Source organism: Xyrauchen texanus, chromosome 23 (assembly GCF_025860055.1).
Source record: "Xyrauchen texanus isolate HMW12.3.18 chromosome 23, RBS_HiC_50CHRs, whole genome shotgun sequence".
Classification (NCBI taxonomy): domain Eukaryota; kingdom Metazoa; phylum Chordata; class Actinopteri; order Cypriniformes; family Catostomidae; genus Xyrauchen; species Xyrauchen texanus.
In genome coordinates, this window is record NC_068298.1 from 7,579,230 (window position 1) to 7,597,800 (window position 18,571).

An 18,571-nucleotide genomic window follows, 5' to 3' on the forward strand; every position below is an offset into this window, starting at 1 on the left:
ATATCTATGTTCCTTGAACTTATATATCTTAAAAATGTTAAGTGTCAATAACTCAAAAAGTACAAAATTGAGGCTATGAGGAATACCCATAATAACTTGAATAATTGTATTATGTTCCTTTGGTCATAGGGAACTTATGGGCATTTAAATTGCTGTTTTAAAGTTGTTATAAAGAATCCATAAATAGTAGTTTTATACATGGCAGAATTACATAGCAGAATTCAATTGAGGGAACGCGTTTACTCAATCAATTGAGTCAAGTCAACTTAAGGTTTTCAGTGTAGCTTAAACTTGTTTCACAGCATTTAATTGCTCATGCTCACTCTCTTTGAGCTAACAAAATATAATCTGGGAAAAACAAAAACTGTACTATTAGACTTAATAGTAATTGTGAACGCTAAAGGTCTTATTTTCTTTGGATATGTAACAGCTCTGGTTTAAGTAAAGGCAGAGATAGCTCCATCAGATTACAGAACTCTTTAGTGAAACTATAGTTAGGTGAGATTAAAACAGCACATTGACATAGCAATGTATTTTTACATCTTTATTTTATATCACTGTGAAATAGGGTACATTTTTATCTCTCAAACTAATCCCAAATAAGCACAATTTCTGTTTCAAACTCACAGGGAAGAACACTAAAATATAAGGTCTGCATTTCTTACCATCACATCTTTATGGAGCTGGAATTACCTTTCACATCTTTTGGCAACAGTCTCAATCACACAATCGTTAAGATGACTGCAGCAATCCAGACACTCGCTCTAAATAGTTACGCTGAATCGACAGATTTCTCTGGCAGTGCTAACATACAGTTGAACAGTTAAATTCCCAACAACATCACTTTAGCATACTGTCCTTTTGAATCAAAGCAACAAACCTATTGCGAGTGGACGTGAATTTACAATTTCAACCAAATAAAAGGAATAGTTTCACCAAAATGAAAATTCTGTTATTTACTCCCTCTCATGTCGTGACAAACCAAATTGGAAGTCGGAATTGGCTGAAACTTGCCCTACAGCACTGTGCAAATGTTAAGCAATTAAGATGTTTCACTAAAACATTTGTCTTAAGATGGTTATTTATATCTTCAGCTTTAGTGTGTCAATAGGAAATATACATTTTAGACTCCCAAACATTACTTTTGCAAACAGAAAAGATTAGAAAAACAGGGCACTCTGCCAGGTGTACATACAGTAGGAGGTGTATTAAAGGCAAAGGTGGCCACACCAAATATTGATTTAGCTTTTTTTATGTTTACTGGACTTTGTATGACATTGTGATAATTTATGGCATTATTTTTTAAAACATCCTCACTATGCAACATTTTTCACAAGTGCCTAAAACTTTTGCACAGTACTGTACATATTAAGACGCACTGCACCAGGTTTGATGTCAATGACGCCAGATGCCATTAAGTGTTTCAACCAATTGAATAAAGACCAAAATTGGTCAGTTTCTTACAAAAAGCTATCATATGACATCAGACAACTTGAAATATAGTATGACAGAGCTCACAATTCATTGTCATTGTTAAGGAAACAGCAGCATGGAATTTGTTCAAACCTTCTCCTTTTGTATTTCACAGAAGAAAGTTGGGTTTGGAAAAACATGAGTAAGTAACAACAGAATATATCTTTTTAATGAGAGTATTCCTTAAAAAACAAACAAAAAAAAAAGGCTAGCTCACTCTAACAACACTGCATATTTCAGCAGTACAGATATTCCCACTAATTAAAAATGTCAGACACCCTAATACAGTACAGTTCTACACCAGTGCAAACAAATAATTATGTTTAAACATCATTTTTAAGACATATACGTAAAGAAAAAATAAAATCACAGTTGCCCTTGAGAAATATGGAACATCCCATACAATTAAAGATGAAAGCACTAGTTACAAAAAGAAAACAACCTTGAACAAAGTTGTGGTCAATAACCACTTGCATGTGTCACCAACTTCTGCATTTAATAATAGCTTTAGGGCCTCCAACTCACACAAGATCCTCCTACGATAAATGCATGTAGTTTGATGCTCTGAAGAGATCTAGTCCATCCAAAGGTGTGTCGCTGGGCAGAGAAAGTGTGTGTGGTGGCGGAGCATCGAGCTTGCACTAACAGCAAGCTGTTTGCAGTGCAGGCCTTCATTATGCCACAGTCCACAGTCCCACTGACCAGAGAAACGGCTCCAGAGACCTGTAGAGGAGAAAATGATAAAGGAAAAGTTCACAAAAGTTTTCCATGACACTTTGAGAATAGGGATATGCAAGAGTAATCGATTAATCCAGTCGTTCTACACCAGCTTGTCAAACTATAATATTGCAAATTGATTTACCTATCTGCATTTGCCTGCTGTGAGCTACACTGTACTTTCTCTTTTAATCTTTTACCAAATTTCCAAGTTACATTTGTGTCCACTGGGGAGCTATTTGGCTGTGTCATCAAGGTTTTGGATGAGAGAAGGAGATATGGAGGCTGATATAGTGATATATATCAGGTGATATAGTTCTTTGAAAACAAAGCCAAGTGAGGCAACACTTGTAATATTTTGATTCTTATTGAATTCTACTCCACTGATATTCAGTTCTTGTTTGAGTCATGCAAACTGACAGGCAAGGATCTGCTTTTATGGTGGAAAAATGAACAATCTATAATAATTCATTTATAATGAATATAGTGTATATATTTCTAAATAACATGTGAAATGATAAAAATGTGATGGCATGTAGACAGCAGACTCAAATTTATCTAGTATGTATGTGGAGCGGAGTGGGGCGGGGCCGGAATATCGCGCGCCCGGTCCCCAATCGGCCTGATGAGGCATGCGAGGGATAAAGGCGGCCGGTGACGATGGTTCGAGAGAGAGAATTACGGGCATGTCCGTCATGTGTGTTTATGGTTGTGCTTTTGGTTTAAGTTTTCATTAAATATTTTTTATGTTGACAAGCTGGTTCTCGCCTCCTCCTTGCCCATCCTTTAACTGTGTTACAATGTACTTAGCCAAATGCTATAAGTATTGGTTTCAATGTAAGGTCCGGGTGAGTGCAAACATTTTTTACTGTCACCCACCCATTTTTTACTGTTGCAAAACTTTAAACATGTACTGAAAAAGCAAACCCTTGTTAAACACCTGCCATGCTTGACAAAGCAGATGTTGTGCATGCTGTGACATAAACGCTGATGTCAGTGTACAGGTTTAACCACTCACTTGTCTCTTGGCAAAAACAACAGCACTATGGTGAGGGAAAGTTCATCTTGTCAACCTGATTCATCTTCAGGTGATTATCCAAGATCTGGAAAAGCTCCTGAATGTTGGGCACATATCCTGATTGCAACTTGGACCAAATGGGCACATCTAAAACAGAGAAAGAGCTAGTGATATTTCTGTGAAATATATACAAGGTTTAGCAATATACTTCAAAGCAAGACCCCCACCCCCCCAAGCAGTGTGCTCATCCAAATTACATTACCATTCAATGAAATCTCGAATGCTCCAGTAGAGAGCAAATGGGTCTCCACCATGTTGCTAAGGAAGAATGCCATGAGACAGGAAAATATCTGGAAAACAGACCCAACAACTGAGAAAAATTCTCTCAAGTTTTGCTTACTGTAAAAAGCACAGTGTGGACTTTGAACAGAATACAACAAAGACTTTATCCATTGGGAATTTGACTGGATTTAAAGTAGGATAAACTGTAATTAGAAAAGTAATATTATTGTACTCTGTTTTTTCTGCCTTATTTACTTAAGCTGAAAAGTCCTTTGAAAAGGCAGAGAAAGTTAGTACATTCATTTTGAGGAAAGATTATGCATTCAAATGAACTGATGTCTCATTAACATTGAACAAAAAGTAAATAGGGTCAATATCGATTATATGCTGCCTTCAACACAAGTGTCTACCCAGTTGCTACGTCATTCTACGCATTCCAAAAATTGTGGGCATGCCCTCCCAACCACACACCAAGCTTGAAATGCTGCTCCTTCCACAAAACAGGCTGTCACAGTTCAACTATGTCACTGTCACAGTGAAAGATTATATTTATCCTGTATTCCACCACAATCAGGTTAGAGTCCAACAACTTTACAGCAGTTTATCTTAATAAGGTAACACAAGCGTTACCTTATTCTCCTGTCCCCAGGACCATATTCTTGGAGTGTTCATCCCGAACATTTGGAACGGATTTTGTCCAGCCACAATCAAGGCGATGGCAAGCAGTTTAAAGTAGGAAATGAAATTTGCAGTGTATCTGGAATGGAAGACATTAAATAAGAATTCAACCACATCACTTGTGAATATTGAAGGTTATATAAAGAGGGGACGGATTCGATAACATTTAGAAAAGCAGACTCACTTGTTGATAAGTTTGGGAGGGTAATTATCTCCCTCGATTCTGATGTCCGGGTACAGCTGGCTTATGGACCGGGAGTACTCCTGGAACACCTTACTGTACCCTCAGGATATGCTGAAGAGAAAGATGTGGTTAATAAGTTTTTATAAAAAAGATTTTTCTTCAAAACTCATTTAACTTCACATTAATGCATTTACAGCACAAATTCTACGTAGGTCTAATAAAATATTAATATAAACCTTTCGCTTTCCAATTGAAATTTCACAAATATAAGCAAACTTGGAAAGTGTTGGCCCCATAGATGTTAATTATGTACATCAAATGCATACATTTTCCAAAAAAACCTGTGCAATTTTTAGGGCTGGGAATTTTTTTATTTTTATTCTTTTACAAATCGCTATTTTTGAGCCAAACGATCTTAAAATCGTCTCCTTGATGAAAATGATTTGCATTTGTGCTGAGTTCCACATTAACAGGTTTTCTCACTCAGAAGTTTTGTCTCTTTAACTCTTTACATTTACTCATTTAATCAAAGTCTTTCTAGCAAGTCAGTCCAGAGTCGGCCATCTTTGGAACACTCTCGGGAGGCTATTGAGCCCTTCAAGTGGACTTGGAAATATCGTAATTACGAGTTCCGAGCACATAAATGACACAGCGAAGTCGTGGGTTCAAGTGGGAAACTCGGAACTCTAGATGATACCAGAGTTGCCGAGATGGGAGGATTTATGACCTTTCAATATGGCGGAGAGTACGGTTTTTTGTTCAATTTAGTTGTAAGACATCAGTCCACTTTTCCTTCACACAGTTATTTTTTGGAAACTATTCAACTGCAATATTTAACAGCCAGGGTATTTATGCACATTAACCCACTACTGTCGACAAGAAGTTATGCAAGACACAAACACGCGTGCCTTGAGGAAACACGCCTGATTATATTTTGAAGAACAGACGAAAGCCATCCCAGTGTTGTGCCGAACTTTGACTCCCTACCTGATTGGCCCACATCCCTAAAGCCCACCCCTATCCCTAACCGTTATTGGTCCGTACCTCTAAAGCACATCCCTACACCAACCCCTAAAAATAAGAATATAGGGAGTGCAAATTCCGTACAACACCGGCGATGCACATGTCTGATTTGTTTTTTGTTCAGAAGTTAATTTGCGCTTTGGCGCCAACGCGATTGCGTCTTGCGCAACACTTGCGAATGGTGAGTAATCACTTTTTTTCTGTCAGTCACCTGGAAGCAGTTTGTAAGAATAGTGTTGTCTATTAGGATGCTGTTTAGACTCTCAGGATGCATATGCAAATTAACACAACGACATTGGGACTACATGTCATGTGTGTCACAATTCAGTACAGCCCTAGAAATATTTCTTGAACAAGTATTACTATTTAGCCTCCATTTGAATGTTGCAAAATTATCATTATGTTAATAGCCTATGGTAATACGCTATATTTTATATTCTAAAATAACAAAATTAGTTTGACAAGTTAAAATGCTATATTGTATATATTTCTTATTTTAATACAAATTGACATACTGCAGTCTGATACATGGGATCCTTATAGTTGCCTAGCTCAGACTACGAACTGACTGGTCAGTTGGTAGCGCTAAATTGGTAGTTTTACACATCCCTACCTTTTACCTGCAAATGATATATTACAGAGTGAAAACAATTGTAATTTCAGACACAACTGTTCTTCAAAAGACATTTCTTTCTGAGAAAAATCACAAAAAAAGTTTTTTATATAACAACATAAAATCACAACACTTACAGAATCAAAATATCGATATGATATACATATAAAAATAAGACATTTTGTTCAGGTCATAAGTCTTATTTATTTTATCACAGTCATGAAGGTCTAAAAAGGGTTCTTTCATTTGTTTTTGTTTTTTTTCATGGTCCTGTGACAACAGTAGAAAACTACATGTTGGTTATTGGTCAATATGTTACTTTAAGCCCCAGAAAAAATATCAAAGGACTTTGAACTCAATAATTGAAAATATGATCATCATAGATGATATTTTCAAGTATCAGAAATGTGTGAATTGCATTTATGTATTTTTGAACAACTGAATTAATTTGATTTATACTATACATTTATTTTTTGTTACATTACGTATAGTATAATATAATATAATATTTGAAAACATATAACGTTAGTGATTAATTATATATTGCACAATTTTTAATACCTATTTTATTTATTTTTATGGTAAGACAGCTAGCATGCTAAGTTAGCTGGGTTACCTTAGCATCTCTTTAAAACAGTCTGTTAAGTTAATTAAATTATTTTTAAAATTATTATCTCACCAGAACTGGAACTTGAGAAGCGGACCCGTGTAGAAGTTGTGTTTGTTCTGCCTCTGTGTGTGCATGCCGGGCTCCTGAAAGCTGTCAGGCCCGCTGCTGCTCTCCTGTTGAGTCATGCTGCTCCGGCCCACATAAATATCCTTCACGGTTAACACCGTAAACAGCAACAGAGCCGTTAATATACCCGTCTGACTGTACTCCGCCATCTCTGGCCCTCTGCACGGCGACAGAACCGAGCCCACGGTTCTACTGCTACCGCCGAGCTGCCACACCAACTGCCGACCAGGACTAAGCAAGTGACCAATATGGCGAAGAACGATGATATTTCAAAATAAAGGTCTTTCACGCTGATCATTGGAAAAGTCAGGCAACAGCGACATATGCTGGTGATATATGACACTGAATGTAGAAATGGAATTGTCTGAACATTCCTGAAACATTTATTAGACTATTTACACTGGTGGCCAAACGTTTGGAATAATGTACAGATTTTGCAGTTTTGGAAGGACATTGGTACTTTAATTCACCAAAGTAGCATTGAACTGGTCACAAAGTATAGTCAGGACATCAATGATGTAAAACAACAGCACCATCACTATTTGAAAATAGTCATTTTTGATCAAATCTAACAGGCCCCATTTCCAGCAGCCATCACACCAACACCTTATCCTTGAGTAATCATGCTAAATTGCACTATTTGGTACTAGAAAATCACTTTCCATTGTATCAAACACAGCTGAAAGCAATTTGGTTCATTAAATAAAAATTAAAAACAGAAGATTTCATTACAAAGGTGTTCACTACAGTCTTCAAAGAGAAAGGGCAACTGGCTGTAGCAAGGACAGAAAGAGATGTGGTAGGCCAGATGTACAACTAAACAAGAGGATAAGTACATCAGTCTCTAGTTTGAGAAATAGACGCCTCACATGTCCTCAGCTGACAGCTTCATTGAATTCTACCTGCTCAACACCAGTTTCATGTACAACAGTAAAGAGAAGACTCAGGAGGCCTTATGGGAAGAATTGCAAAGAAAAAGCCACTTTTGAAACAGAAAAAACAAAATAAAAGTTTTTTGGAGTTGGAGAAATACAGCCATTGGACAACAGATAATTGGAAAAAAGTATTATTGATCTTAACCCCATTCAGCTTTTGTGGGATCAGCTAGACTGTAAGGTGTGTGAGAAGTGCCGAAAAGACAGCCACATCTATGGCAAGTGCTACAGGAAGTGTAGGTGAAATGTCACCTGAGTATCTGGACAAACTGACAGCTAGAATGCCAAAGATCTGCAAAGCTGTCATTGCTGCACATGGAGGATTTTTTGATGAGAACTCTTTGAAGTAGTTTATGAAGTTCTGAAATTTTCTTTCAAATTGTAATTGTACATTTTCACATTATTAATGTCCTGATCAGTTGAATGCTGCGTTGGTGATTAAAATTACCAATTTCTTTCCATAAGGGCAAAATCTGCTCTCGCAAACTGTGAGAGTTAAACAAACTTAAATGTTCTGTCCATTATGTCCTGCCATGAATTCTACATGCTACAAAAAAATGTGTTTTAGTGACATAATGAAGTTACTTGAAGTGTGGTGGAGGGAGGCACAACAGTATTGTAAAATCTTACAAAATGAACACCTGATTTAGTTAACACTGTGTTTTTAACGTTCAGAAATTTGCTCTCTCTCTCTCTCTCTCTCGTGTGTTTGTGTGTATGTATGTATGTATATATATAGTATCTCACAAAAGTGAGTACACCCCTCACATTTTTGTAAATATTTGATTATATCTTGAAGAAATGACACTTTGCTACAATGTAAAGTAGTGAGTGTACAGCTTGTATAACAGTGTAACTTTGCTGGCCCCTCAAAATAACTCAACACACAGCCATTAATGTCTAAACATCTGGCAACAAAAGTGAGTACACCCCTAAGTGAAAATGTCCAAATTGGGCCCAAAGTGTCAATATTTTGTGTGGCCACCATTATTTCCCTGCACTGCTTTAACCCTCTTGGGCATGGAGTTCACCAGAGCTTCACAGGTTGCCACTGGAGTCCTCTTCCACTCCTCCATGACAACATCACGGAGCTGGTGGATGTTAGAGACCTTGTGCTCCTCCACCTTCCATTTGAGGATGTCCCACAGATGCTCAATAGGGTTTAGGTCTGGAGACATACTTGGCCAGTCCATCACCTTCACCCTCAGCTTCTTTAGCAAGGCAGTGGTCATCTTGGAGGTGTGTTTGGGGTTGTTATCATGCTGGAATACTGCCCTGTGACCCAGTCTCTGAAGGGAGGGGATCATGCTCCGCTTCAGTATGTCACAGTACATGTTGGCATTCATGGTTCCCCAATGAACTGTAGCTCCCCAGTGCCAGCAGCACTGACCATGCAGCCCCAGACCATGACACTCCCACCACCATGCTTGACTGTAGGCAAGACACACTTGTCTTTGTACTCCTCACCTGGTTTCCGCCACACACGCTTGACACCATCTGAACCAAATAAGTGTATCTTGGTCTCATCAGACCACAGGACATGGTTCCAGTAATCCATGTCCTTAGTCTGCTTGTCTTCAGCAAACTGTTTGCGGGCTTTCTTGTGCATCATCTTTAGAAGAGGCTTCCTTCTGGGATGACAGCCATGCAGACCAATTTGATGCAGTGTGCGGCATATGGTCTGAGCACTGACAGGCTGACCCCCCACCCCTTCAACCTCTGCAGCAATGCTGGCAGCACTCATATGTCTATTTCCCAAAGACAACCTCTAGATATGATGCTGAGCACATGCACTCAACTTCTTTGGTCGACCATGGCGAGGCCTGTTCTGAGTGGAACCTGCAAGTATATGACGCAGTATGTCTCCTAGGGATTAACTATTTTGGTGCGAAAAGTGCAAATCTATTCCAGAATAACAGCAAAGGACCTAGTGAAGATTCTGGAGGAAACAGGAAGACAAGGATCTTTGCTGCTGCAGGAGGGACTGGTGCACTTTACAAAAGAGATGGCATCATGAGGAAGGAAAATTATGTGGATATATTGACATCACAAGACAAGACAGTCACAAATGGGTCTTACAAATGGACAATGACCCCAAGCATACCTCCAAAGTTGTGGCAAAATGGCCACAAAGTCAAGGTATTGGAGTGAAGATTACAAAACCCTGACCTCAATCTGTTAAAAAATTTTGTGGGCAGAACTGAAGACGTATGTGCGAGTAAGGAGGCCTACAAACCTGACTCAGTTACACCAATTCTGTCTGGAGGAATGGACCAAAAATGCCAAATACTAACAAAGTTTATTTTAACTTCTTACCCAATGGGAATGTGATGAAAGATATAAAAGCTGAAATAAATAACTGTCTACTATTATCCCGACATTTCACATTCTTAAAACAGTGATCCCGGAATGTTTAATATTGATGTTTTTTCACCCACAGTGGTTTAGCCATGGGCTAAACCACTGGAGTCTTAGGGATTGCTTTTATGCTGCCTTTATGTTCTCTTTGAACTTCAAAGTTCTGGCCACCATTCACTTGCATTGTATGGACCTATTGAGCTGAGATTTTCTCAATAAAAAAAATCTTTGAGTTCTGCAGAAGAAAGAAAGTCAAACACATGAGGGTGAGTAAATGATGGGACAATTTTCATTTTTGGGTAAACTATTCCTTTAATCAATAATATATTGTGCATGTGCATTTTTTAAATACTTAAGATTTGTTGCTCTGAAACATGAGCTCCAATAATTGACTCATGATTTTTGTGTTAGAAATCTGCAACTTGACACACACAAAACAACCGTGTTAGATCGAGACAACAACAATCCCACAATATATATATATATATATATATATATATATATATATATATATATATATATATATATATAAAAAAGTTAAGTTTATAAATCGGTTCAGTGCTTCAGCATACATGTATATGAGTATGGAATGATTTTCCGGACATTATTCAAAAGGAATTGCAAATTGTATTTGCAATTGCGTTTTCAATTTGTGGACGGATAAAATGTGACATAATCCAAACGCAATTGCAAATCGCGCATTACCGTTTGCATTTTCGTTTAAGCGAACGCAAAGTGACTGCCAGATTTCAAATGGAAAAGCAAAGTCCGTTTGCAACTGTGTTTTCCATATCTTATGAGTTTTGGCCCTGTCATATTTAAATAGCAATTTCAATTACCATGTCTGCTTTTTCACTTTCTCAGCGTCGCGTATGTAGCCAGCCAAAACTCAAGTGGAATACTAATTCCCTTAGTATTTCCATTGATGCCTTACACGGAAACCTGTCAATCAGGGTCAAGGGTGGGATTATGCTATGGGGCGTGTTTGTCTTGGGAAGTGACGTCACTCACAGTCGACGGTCAAGATCAAATAAACCGGCGTCTGTTCAGGGCATCACCTCTGTATTTATTTTGTATTTATTTTAATGTTTATTTGACAGGGACAAATGCATAGAACATTGCTTTATAAAGAATAGGCCTACAAAGTAGATGCCACGCATACATGTTTCTAGCCATGACTACTTTGCAACCCCTGTCCCTGGTTAGGCTTATAAATTTAAAACAAAAATTACAGAGTATTGAGTTTAAGATTTATAATTAATAAAATACATACAACAAATACATCCCATATATGAAATAAGATATGGGCTTAAGTAGATGTGGAAGTCACTATAAATCAAAGTCTAGACACATTTAACAATACAAGAACACAAAAGGGTGCATATGTCTGTGCGTGCTCACATATGCAACATTATGTTTGTATGCATTGTGTTATGTCCTGTACAGTCAGTGTTCACAAAGTTGTTTCAGTTTCAGCCATTGCTTTAAATGTGTATTAAAAACCTTGAAGTCTGTCAATGTTTTAATTTCAGATGCATTCCACAAATGTATGCCTCTTACTGAAAATGATGTCTGACCAAATGTTGTTCTACGTTTTGCGGCTATAGTTATACTTATTGTGCCTCTAGTTCTTATTCCGCTCTTTTGTTTATGTACTAGCTGACAGAATATTTCTGGTGCAACGTTGTTCACACACTTAAAAATTAGTTTTAAAAAAGAAAAATTTACAAAACTGTCAAAACTGAAGATATTATGCTTCCTTAGAATGATGCAGTGATGCCATCTTACAGATTTTTGGTCCATTACTTTTAATGCTTGTTTATATAATGACTCTTGACCGTCGACTGTGAGTGACGTCACTTCCCAAGACAAACACGCCCCATAGCATAATCCCACCCTTGACCCTGATTGACAGGTTTCCGTGTAAGGCATCAATGGAAATACTAAGGGAATTAGTATTCCTCTTGAGTTTTGGCTGGCTACATACGCGACGCTGAGAAAGTGAAAAAGCAGACATGGTAATTGAAATTGCTATTTAAATATGACAGGGCCAAAACTCGTAAGATATGGGAAACACAGTTGCAAACGGACTTTGCTTTTCCATTTGAAATCTGGCAGTCACTGTGCGTTCGCTTAAACGAAAATGCAAACGGTAATGCGCGATTTGCAATTGCGTTTGGATTATGTCACATTTTATGCGTCCACAAATTGAAAACGCAATTGCAAATACAATTTGCAATTCCTTTTGAATAATGTCCGGAAAATCATTCCATATATGAGACTTAATTTGGTGCTCGTAACCAAACACACATACTGTAACATGTCACACAGCATACAATGGCTTTTCAACACATGATACACAAATAATAGAGAAAGGCTTCACTGGCTAACACTGTTGAAACCAGATAATTCTCTGACGGATTTGAAAGCATAAAGAGCAGCTGAAACCATGAAAACAAAGAAAGAAAAGAAAATGCAAACACACAGCAACTTCTGAGTTAGTAAACTGTGTTCTAATAAATGTTTAAGAACCAAAAGAAAGAACAGATAGCAACAGTGGATAGAGATAATGCAATGAAACAAAGACACTGGGCACTCACTTATTCCAATACCAACATTTAGTTTCCAATCAGCAACACCCACCTGAAACAACCTGATAGATCTAAAAATACTGCCTTTTCTTTGCTATGTTAATCTAATTTTTTAAATAAACATGGAACATTCATTAACCTGCCTGAAGCTTGATTTTGTAGATGGTTAAGCGTTTTTGCATTTGGAAGAAGCACTTTAAGCTGGTGAAATACTAATGTGATGTTAAGTAGTATTTCGCTGCTACACACTGTTATAGCCTACTTGTCTCCAAAGTCCAGCATGAGGTAAATTAAGAGTGTTATCTAATAGCATTAAATATTTTGCTGGGTCACTTACCATTTAACACTAAACACCAAAGAACAAGTGTTTAGAAATATTTTTACATTTTCATAATATCAGTATCAAAAGTATCAAATACCGTACGTCTATGCAGTTAGTGAGGAATAATGTTATTTTAGCATCGAGTAACACGGCTATGAGAAATCACTTGCAACAGAGACCAATATTTAAGGCAATCAAACGTTTGAATTAATAAATCTCATGTGAAACTTCTTGTACCGTTTAAGGGTTCAGAATCCAGATGCAGTTCCTGACTGCTCATACATTAAGACCATCAACTGATGATGGTGAAGATGTTATGTCTTGTTGTAGTATGTGATATTTGGAGTTGATTGTGTACTGATGGATGGATCCAAATGAATGTATCTGACCTAAATGACTGGAAATCAGACAAAGGTATTTCTTCAAACCTTTATAGATTAGTAGAGTGATATTGCAGATAAAGCGTGTCCTGAATTTAGTATCAGGAATTCAACATCATTTTCCAACAAATGGATGAGTGTCATTGAATGTCACATTTCACTCTAACATCAAATTAAGTAAAAAAAATAAAAAAAATGACATTTTGCCTTAAGAAAACGAAAGAAATTAATACTGTAGTGTGACAATATTTTCATGAAAATCATGCACATTTGCACCTAAATTCTCATTACTGTAATGTGCCTGGATGCTGTACTTTTTTCCTTTATTTGCATATTTACATTTTACTTTTTAATATTTACGTTTTATTCTCAATGGTCATACTGTGTATTGAAAACAATCCTGTAATAAAATGACTGGCATATAATGATATACAGTACATCAAATGATTTTAAAATGTATTTAAATCAGAATTAAAGATAGTACAACACATTTTAACATTCTGTATTAATTAGAGATCAACCGATATTGAATTTTACTGACCGATATGATACTGATTATTTTTTAGTTTTGATTAGTTTAAGTGTCCGATAAATGAAATGCATAACCAATTTTTTTATTCTTGTTTTATTTCTGTTTTTATGCACATTAACTACTAAATAATTAATCACTAACCTCATTTAAAATGCTTTACAAAACTATATTGCGTACAGTCAACAGATAATTAATTTGAATAGTTTTAGTTGTAATATACACTTGTTCAAAGCCCCTTAATTCATATTTAAAATGTAAAGTCTTTGCGTCCAACTTTTTCGGTAAACCGATCTAATCCTATTACCGATTAAGTGGAGAAGTCAATCAGTCTATCTTTAGTATAAATAGTTCACAATTCAGATAACATTATTTTTTTTTCTTCATATTAAAAGCACCAAAATGACATTCCTTTTTGCATTACATTAATGAGAATTGGGCTTAATGTGCTTAATTGTCATGATAAATGTTACAATGCAAAAAAAACAAAAAAAAATACTAAACATTTTAATGGTATTCAAAATAAAACAAATCTTTCTTATTTTTAACCCCCATTTGATTTCAAGGTGAAATATGACCTAGACTTGTTCTTGACATTATATATGTATATATATATATATATATATCTCCATGTGTTTCATTGACAAAGCTATTTTTAGTGATGACGTTATTCGAGAAAACATTGGTAAAATAAAGATAAGCACATACAGAGAAACACAGAGAAAAGGCAATGTCATGGAGCAGTTGTCACAAAGTAAAATGTCATTAGTTGCAGGCACATTGTTTCATTGCAAATCATAAACGTTAATAATTTCACAGTTTAAGGTCCTCAGCACAGGCAGTTACTCTTAGGTTCGGGTTGATGGGTCAGTCTGATTCTACCATCTTCTCTCTCCACATCTCTGTGGATCAGAGACTTTTTGGCTTTTAGACGACATGCCAGGCACATGAAAATGGAGTCCACATTCTGGCTCTCCTTCGAATCTTTGGCTGATGTTTCAAACAGCAGCATGTTATGGGCATCGGCAAACTTGAGGGCAGTGTTGGAGGAGACCTGAATCTGGTCAATCAGATCGCACTTGTTGCCCACCAGGACACGAGGCACAGCGGATGACACCCCATGCCCGTTGCACTCCTGAATCCAGGCCTTTAAGTTCTGGAAAGAGACAATTTTTGTGACGTCGTACACAAATACGACAGCATGCACATTGCGGTAGTAGTGCTCCACCATGCTCTTGCGAAAGCGTTCCTGGCCTGCTGTGTCCCATACTTGTACCTATTAGAGAAGAAACAAATCAAAAACAATTTGCAAGGCTGCATTGGAGTTAGGGAGATTTATTAGCATCTGATTTAACCCTACACTGAATGATGCCAACTAAAGTGGATGACCTAAAAAAGCAATTTCTAATAATTTTATCATGAAACCAAAGGCCCAAGGGTTTATCAAAGTACATTTTTGGAAACACATCACTTCATGTTGCCTGTAAATATTAATACTCTTGCATCAGACATTTCTTAACCTAATTGCCCGCTCTGGATGATGCATCCTGTGGCTGTGAACGAAGGCCTTTATAACATCTATGCATAATTAATACATATACATGCAAGGCTATTCCAGATACAAGGAAAACATTATTAGAGGTAAAAAATACCTTTCTCAGATGTTTCCAAGTCTTCACTGAATTATTGTTAGATATGATGCATTAAAGGGATAGTTCACCCAAAAAGTTTAATTCATGATATCCCAGATGTGTATCACTTTCTTTCTTCGCCAAAACAAACTTGAAGAGAAATATCTTGGCTGGGTAGGTCCTTAAAAATGCAAGTGAATGGATATTTCTCTTTTGAATTTCCAAAAATCACAGACAGTCAGCATAAACGTCATCCATACGACACCAGCTGTTAAATCAATGTCTTCTAAAGTGATTCGATCGCTTAAAAAGACAAATATTTAAGTACTTTTTTTAACTCTAAATCATGCTTCCGTTCTACAGCGGTATACATGTGTGATGTAATCACATTGGCATTTGAAACACGCAAGAACTGAAGCACGTGCGACAAAGCCAAAAGAGCAGCGCTGTTTACAACTGCGTAGGAGGAACGCTGTACAGAAGGATTACTTCTGTATCATGGCAACAGAATACGTCACACGAGAGACCTCTTGGACTCCACTCTCTCGTGAAGCTCACCCTCACGTTGGATTATAGTTCAAAAGTACTTCGATACTGATCTTATTTTAGCATCAAAAGTGATCGTATCACTTTAGAAGACATACATTTTTACCACGAGTCCTATCGATGACGTTTATGCTGACTGTCTGTGAGTTTTGGAGCTTCAAAAGAGAAATCTCCATTCACTTGCATTTTAAGAACATACTGAGTGGAGATATTTTTCTATTTTTCTTCAAATGTGCTTTGGTGAAGACAGCGAGTGATACGTACCAGGGATAACATGAGGGCGAGTATATAATGAGAGAATTTTCATTTTTGGTTGAATTAGCCCTTTAATACAGGATTGATGCTGCCGGGTTTTGAATGAGAAGCAGATCTGTAATTAAAATTATAAATATATGTTTTAGTTAACTGTATGCTTTCTATGATTTCTGAGCTGATGAATCCACCACACAGGAAAATGTATTCCTAAATTTGGATTATTTTGGTGAGGCAAGTGGCTTATTTTGGGCTTGTTTTTCCAGACCAGGTAGCTTGTTTGCGAGATCTGGCAACACAGCAATTGGTATTTCACCCACCCTTAGCTCAGAGTACTGTCATTTAAAAAATAACTTTATTGACCATTCTTTTACATTTTTCTAACCGGTTACCATTTGGAAAGGAGGCTGTGGAACTACCGAACTGGAATGAAAAAATACAGTTTTTGCTCAGAAAGAACCAAAATGAAAAACATTTTGTTTTTAGTCCCTGTCTGTCTGTCTAATCATATTTATACTATAAATATCTAATTATAATCATATTAGTATTTTAACAGCTGCTTTAAGTGTATTTATGTGATGTCAAATGATCTGTATTGTGTCATCCTATATTAATTGCAATGGGCCACAGTATTGTATTGCATTAATAATAATAATAATATGAAGAAAACAAAGATGGCTGAACAATAATAAAATGAACAATAGCAGGTGGTTACAGGTTAAAGGATAGGCTACTCTGGATTGCACTTAAAAGGCGTAATTTTCTTTAATTGTCAACATTATGACGTTATTTGATTAATCTGGAACAAAAGACACCTTTGATGCCACATGTAATAACTTTAGAATCATAAGTCTGATAATTCAGCAACATTAATAAGAATGTAAACATTGAGCTTCCTCGTGATGTTGGTGTTCGACATCTGCATCTTTACACACAAAAAACATCCGTGTTAGATCGAGACATCGGCCTTCGAGACAACAATCCCACCTTTATTTTCTCGCCCTCGATCTCCACGGCTTTCTCCCTGAAATCCACGCCGATGGTTGCTTCAGTCTTGCAGGGGAAGGATCCGCCGGTGAAGCGGAAGGTTAAACAGGTCTTGCCCACATTTGAGTCCCCGATCACAATGATTTTAAAAATGCGCGTCTGGACGCTGTGATCCAGCGACGTGCTCAGATCGAGGGACGACGTGAGATTGGCATGGCGTGAGTTGGCGGTTCCTTCTCTGTTTGCTATGAATTCATGTGCCATAACGGTGAAATGATGTACCCAGCCTTGTGTTCACTCACTGGTCCGGCAGTGATGATGATGATGATGATGATGGTGATGGTGATGGTGATTGTGGTGGTGGTGATGGGGGAAGGGATGATAGATCCAGATCCACTCCCTTTGCAGATGCAGTGAATTTAAACAGACAAGTGCATGGCGACTGATGCAGTACTGTTGTTTCGTTTTTTATTGCAATCGAAAGCATGGTCATGACAGTAGAGTTGACCTTGTGTTGACATGAGGGTACATTAGTTAACTTTAAAGGAATGTTCCAAGATTCAAGTTATGTTCTTGTATTCAAAATGATTTTCGGCGATGTGTTCGTTATATATATATATATATATATATATATATATATATATATATATATATATAATTATTTATTTATTATATTTATATTTGTTTACTGTGTGGTTTTTATGTCCTTTGTATATCTGAAGGATTTTTTATTTTAATGCTGCCCATCTTGCCCAGGACTCCTGGTAGAAGATATATCTCAATGGGACTTTCCTGGTTAAATAAAGGATTTTATATATATATATATATATATATATATATATATATATATATATATATATATATAATTCTGGTTATAGTATAGACACTGGAAGTGAATGGGACCAGTATAAGTTACAATACACAATGTTTCAAAAGTATAGCTACAAGATGTAAACCGTATGCAGAGTGAATTTTTATTACAATTTCATTGCCATGATGGTAACATGGACTGGTAAAATCCTGTAATCTGGTAAAGGTTGTAATGTCAGTTTGTAATGTCAGTTTATCACACAAAATAATGTACATATATATAATGTGTATGTCTTGTGGCTATACTTTTGAAACATTACGTTTTTTTGTCTTTATGGTATGGCCCCATTGGCTTCCATTGTAACTGCCTTATGGGCACACAATTTTTTCGGTCAATGCAATGGACATATGATGTCACATTGGAGAGCTTTTGGTGTACTGTAAGTAAATAAAACATCAACCAACACAAATAACATATAATATTTTATTAAACATTTTCAAATTAG

The 18,571-nt window shown here is 36.7% G+C and overlaps 2 protein-coding genes across 2 annotated transcripts; both read right to left on the bottom strand.

Annotated features, from left to right (window-relative positions):
* Positions 1-535: 535 nt before the first annotated feature.
* On the bottom strand, positions 536-6,966 carry LOC127663442 (selenoprotein T2-like). Its single transcript, XM_052155048.1, has 6 exons — positions 6,668-6,966; positions 4,353-4,463; positions 4,121-4,247; positions 3,471-3,558; positions 3,209-3,355; positions 536-2,196 (listed from the first exon to the last, which is right to left on the bottom strand). The coding sequence occupies exons 1-5, from the start codon at positions 6,871-6,873 to the stop codon at positions 3,234-3,236; spliced, it is 654 nt and encodes a 217-aa protein (XP_052011008.1). The 5' UTR covers positions 6,874-6,966; the 3' UTR covers positions 536-2,196; positions 3,209-3,233.
* Positions 6,967-13,359: 6,393 nt separating this feature from the next.
* Positions 13,360-17,553, bottom strand: LOC127617158 (ras-related protein Rab-33A-like). Its single transcript, XM_052089072.1, has 2 exons — positions 17,256-17,553; positions 13,360-15,115 (listed from the first exon to the last, which is right to left on the bottom strand). Exons 1-2 carry the CDS (start codon positions 17,517-17,519, stop codon positions 14,669-14,671), a joined length of 711 nt encoding a protein of 236 aa, XP_051945032.1. The 5' UTR covers positions 17,520-17,553; the 3' UTR covers positions 13,360-14,668.
* Positions 17,554-18,571: the final 1,018 nt, after the last annotated feature.

Bases quoted from the DNA above. Each gene is read 5' to 3' on its own strand.
- LOC127617158 (XM_052089072.1), bottom strand. From the start codon at position 17,519: ATGGCACATGAATTCATAGCAAACAGAGAAGGAACCGCCAACTCACGC. The intron at 15,116-17,255 runs GTGGGATTGTTG...CTTCTCTAATAG, and splicing joins TCGAGGGCGAGAAAATAAAG to GTACAAGTATGGGACACAGC.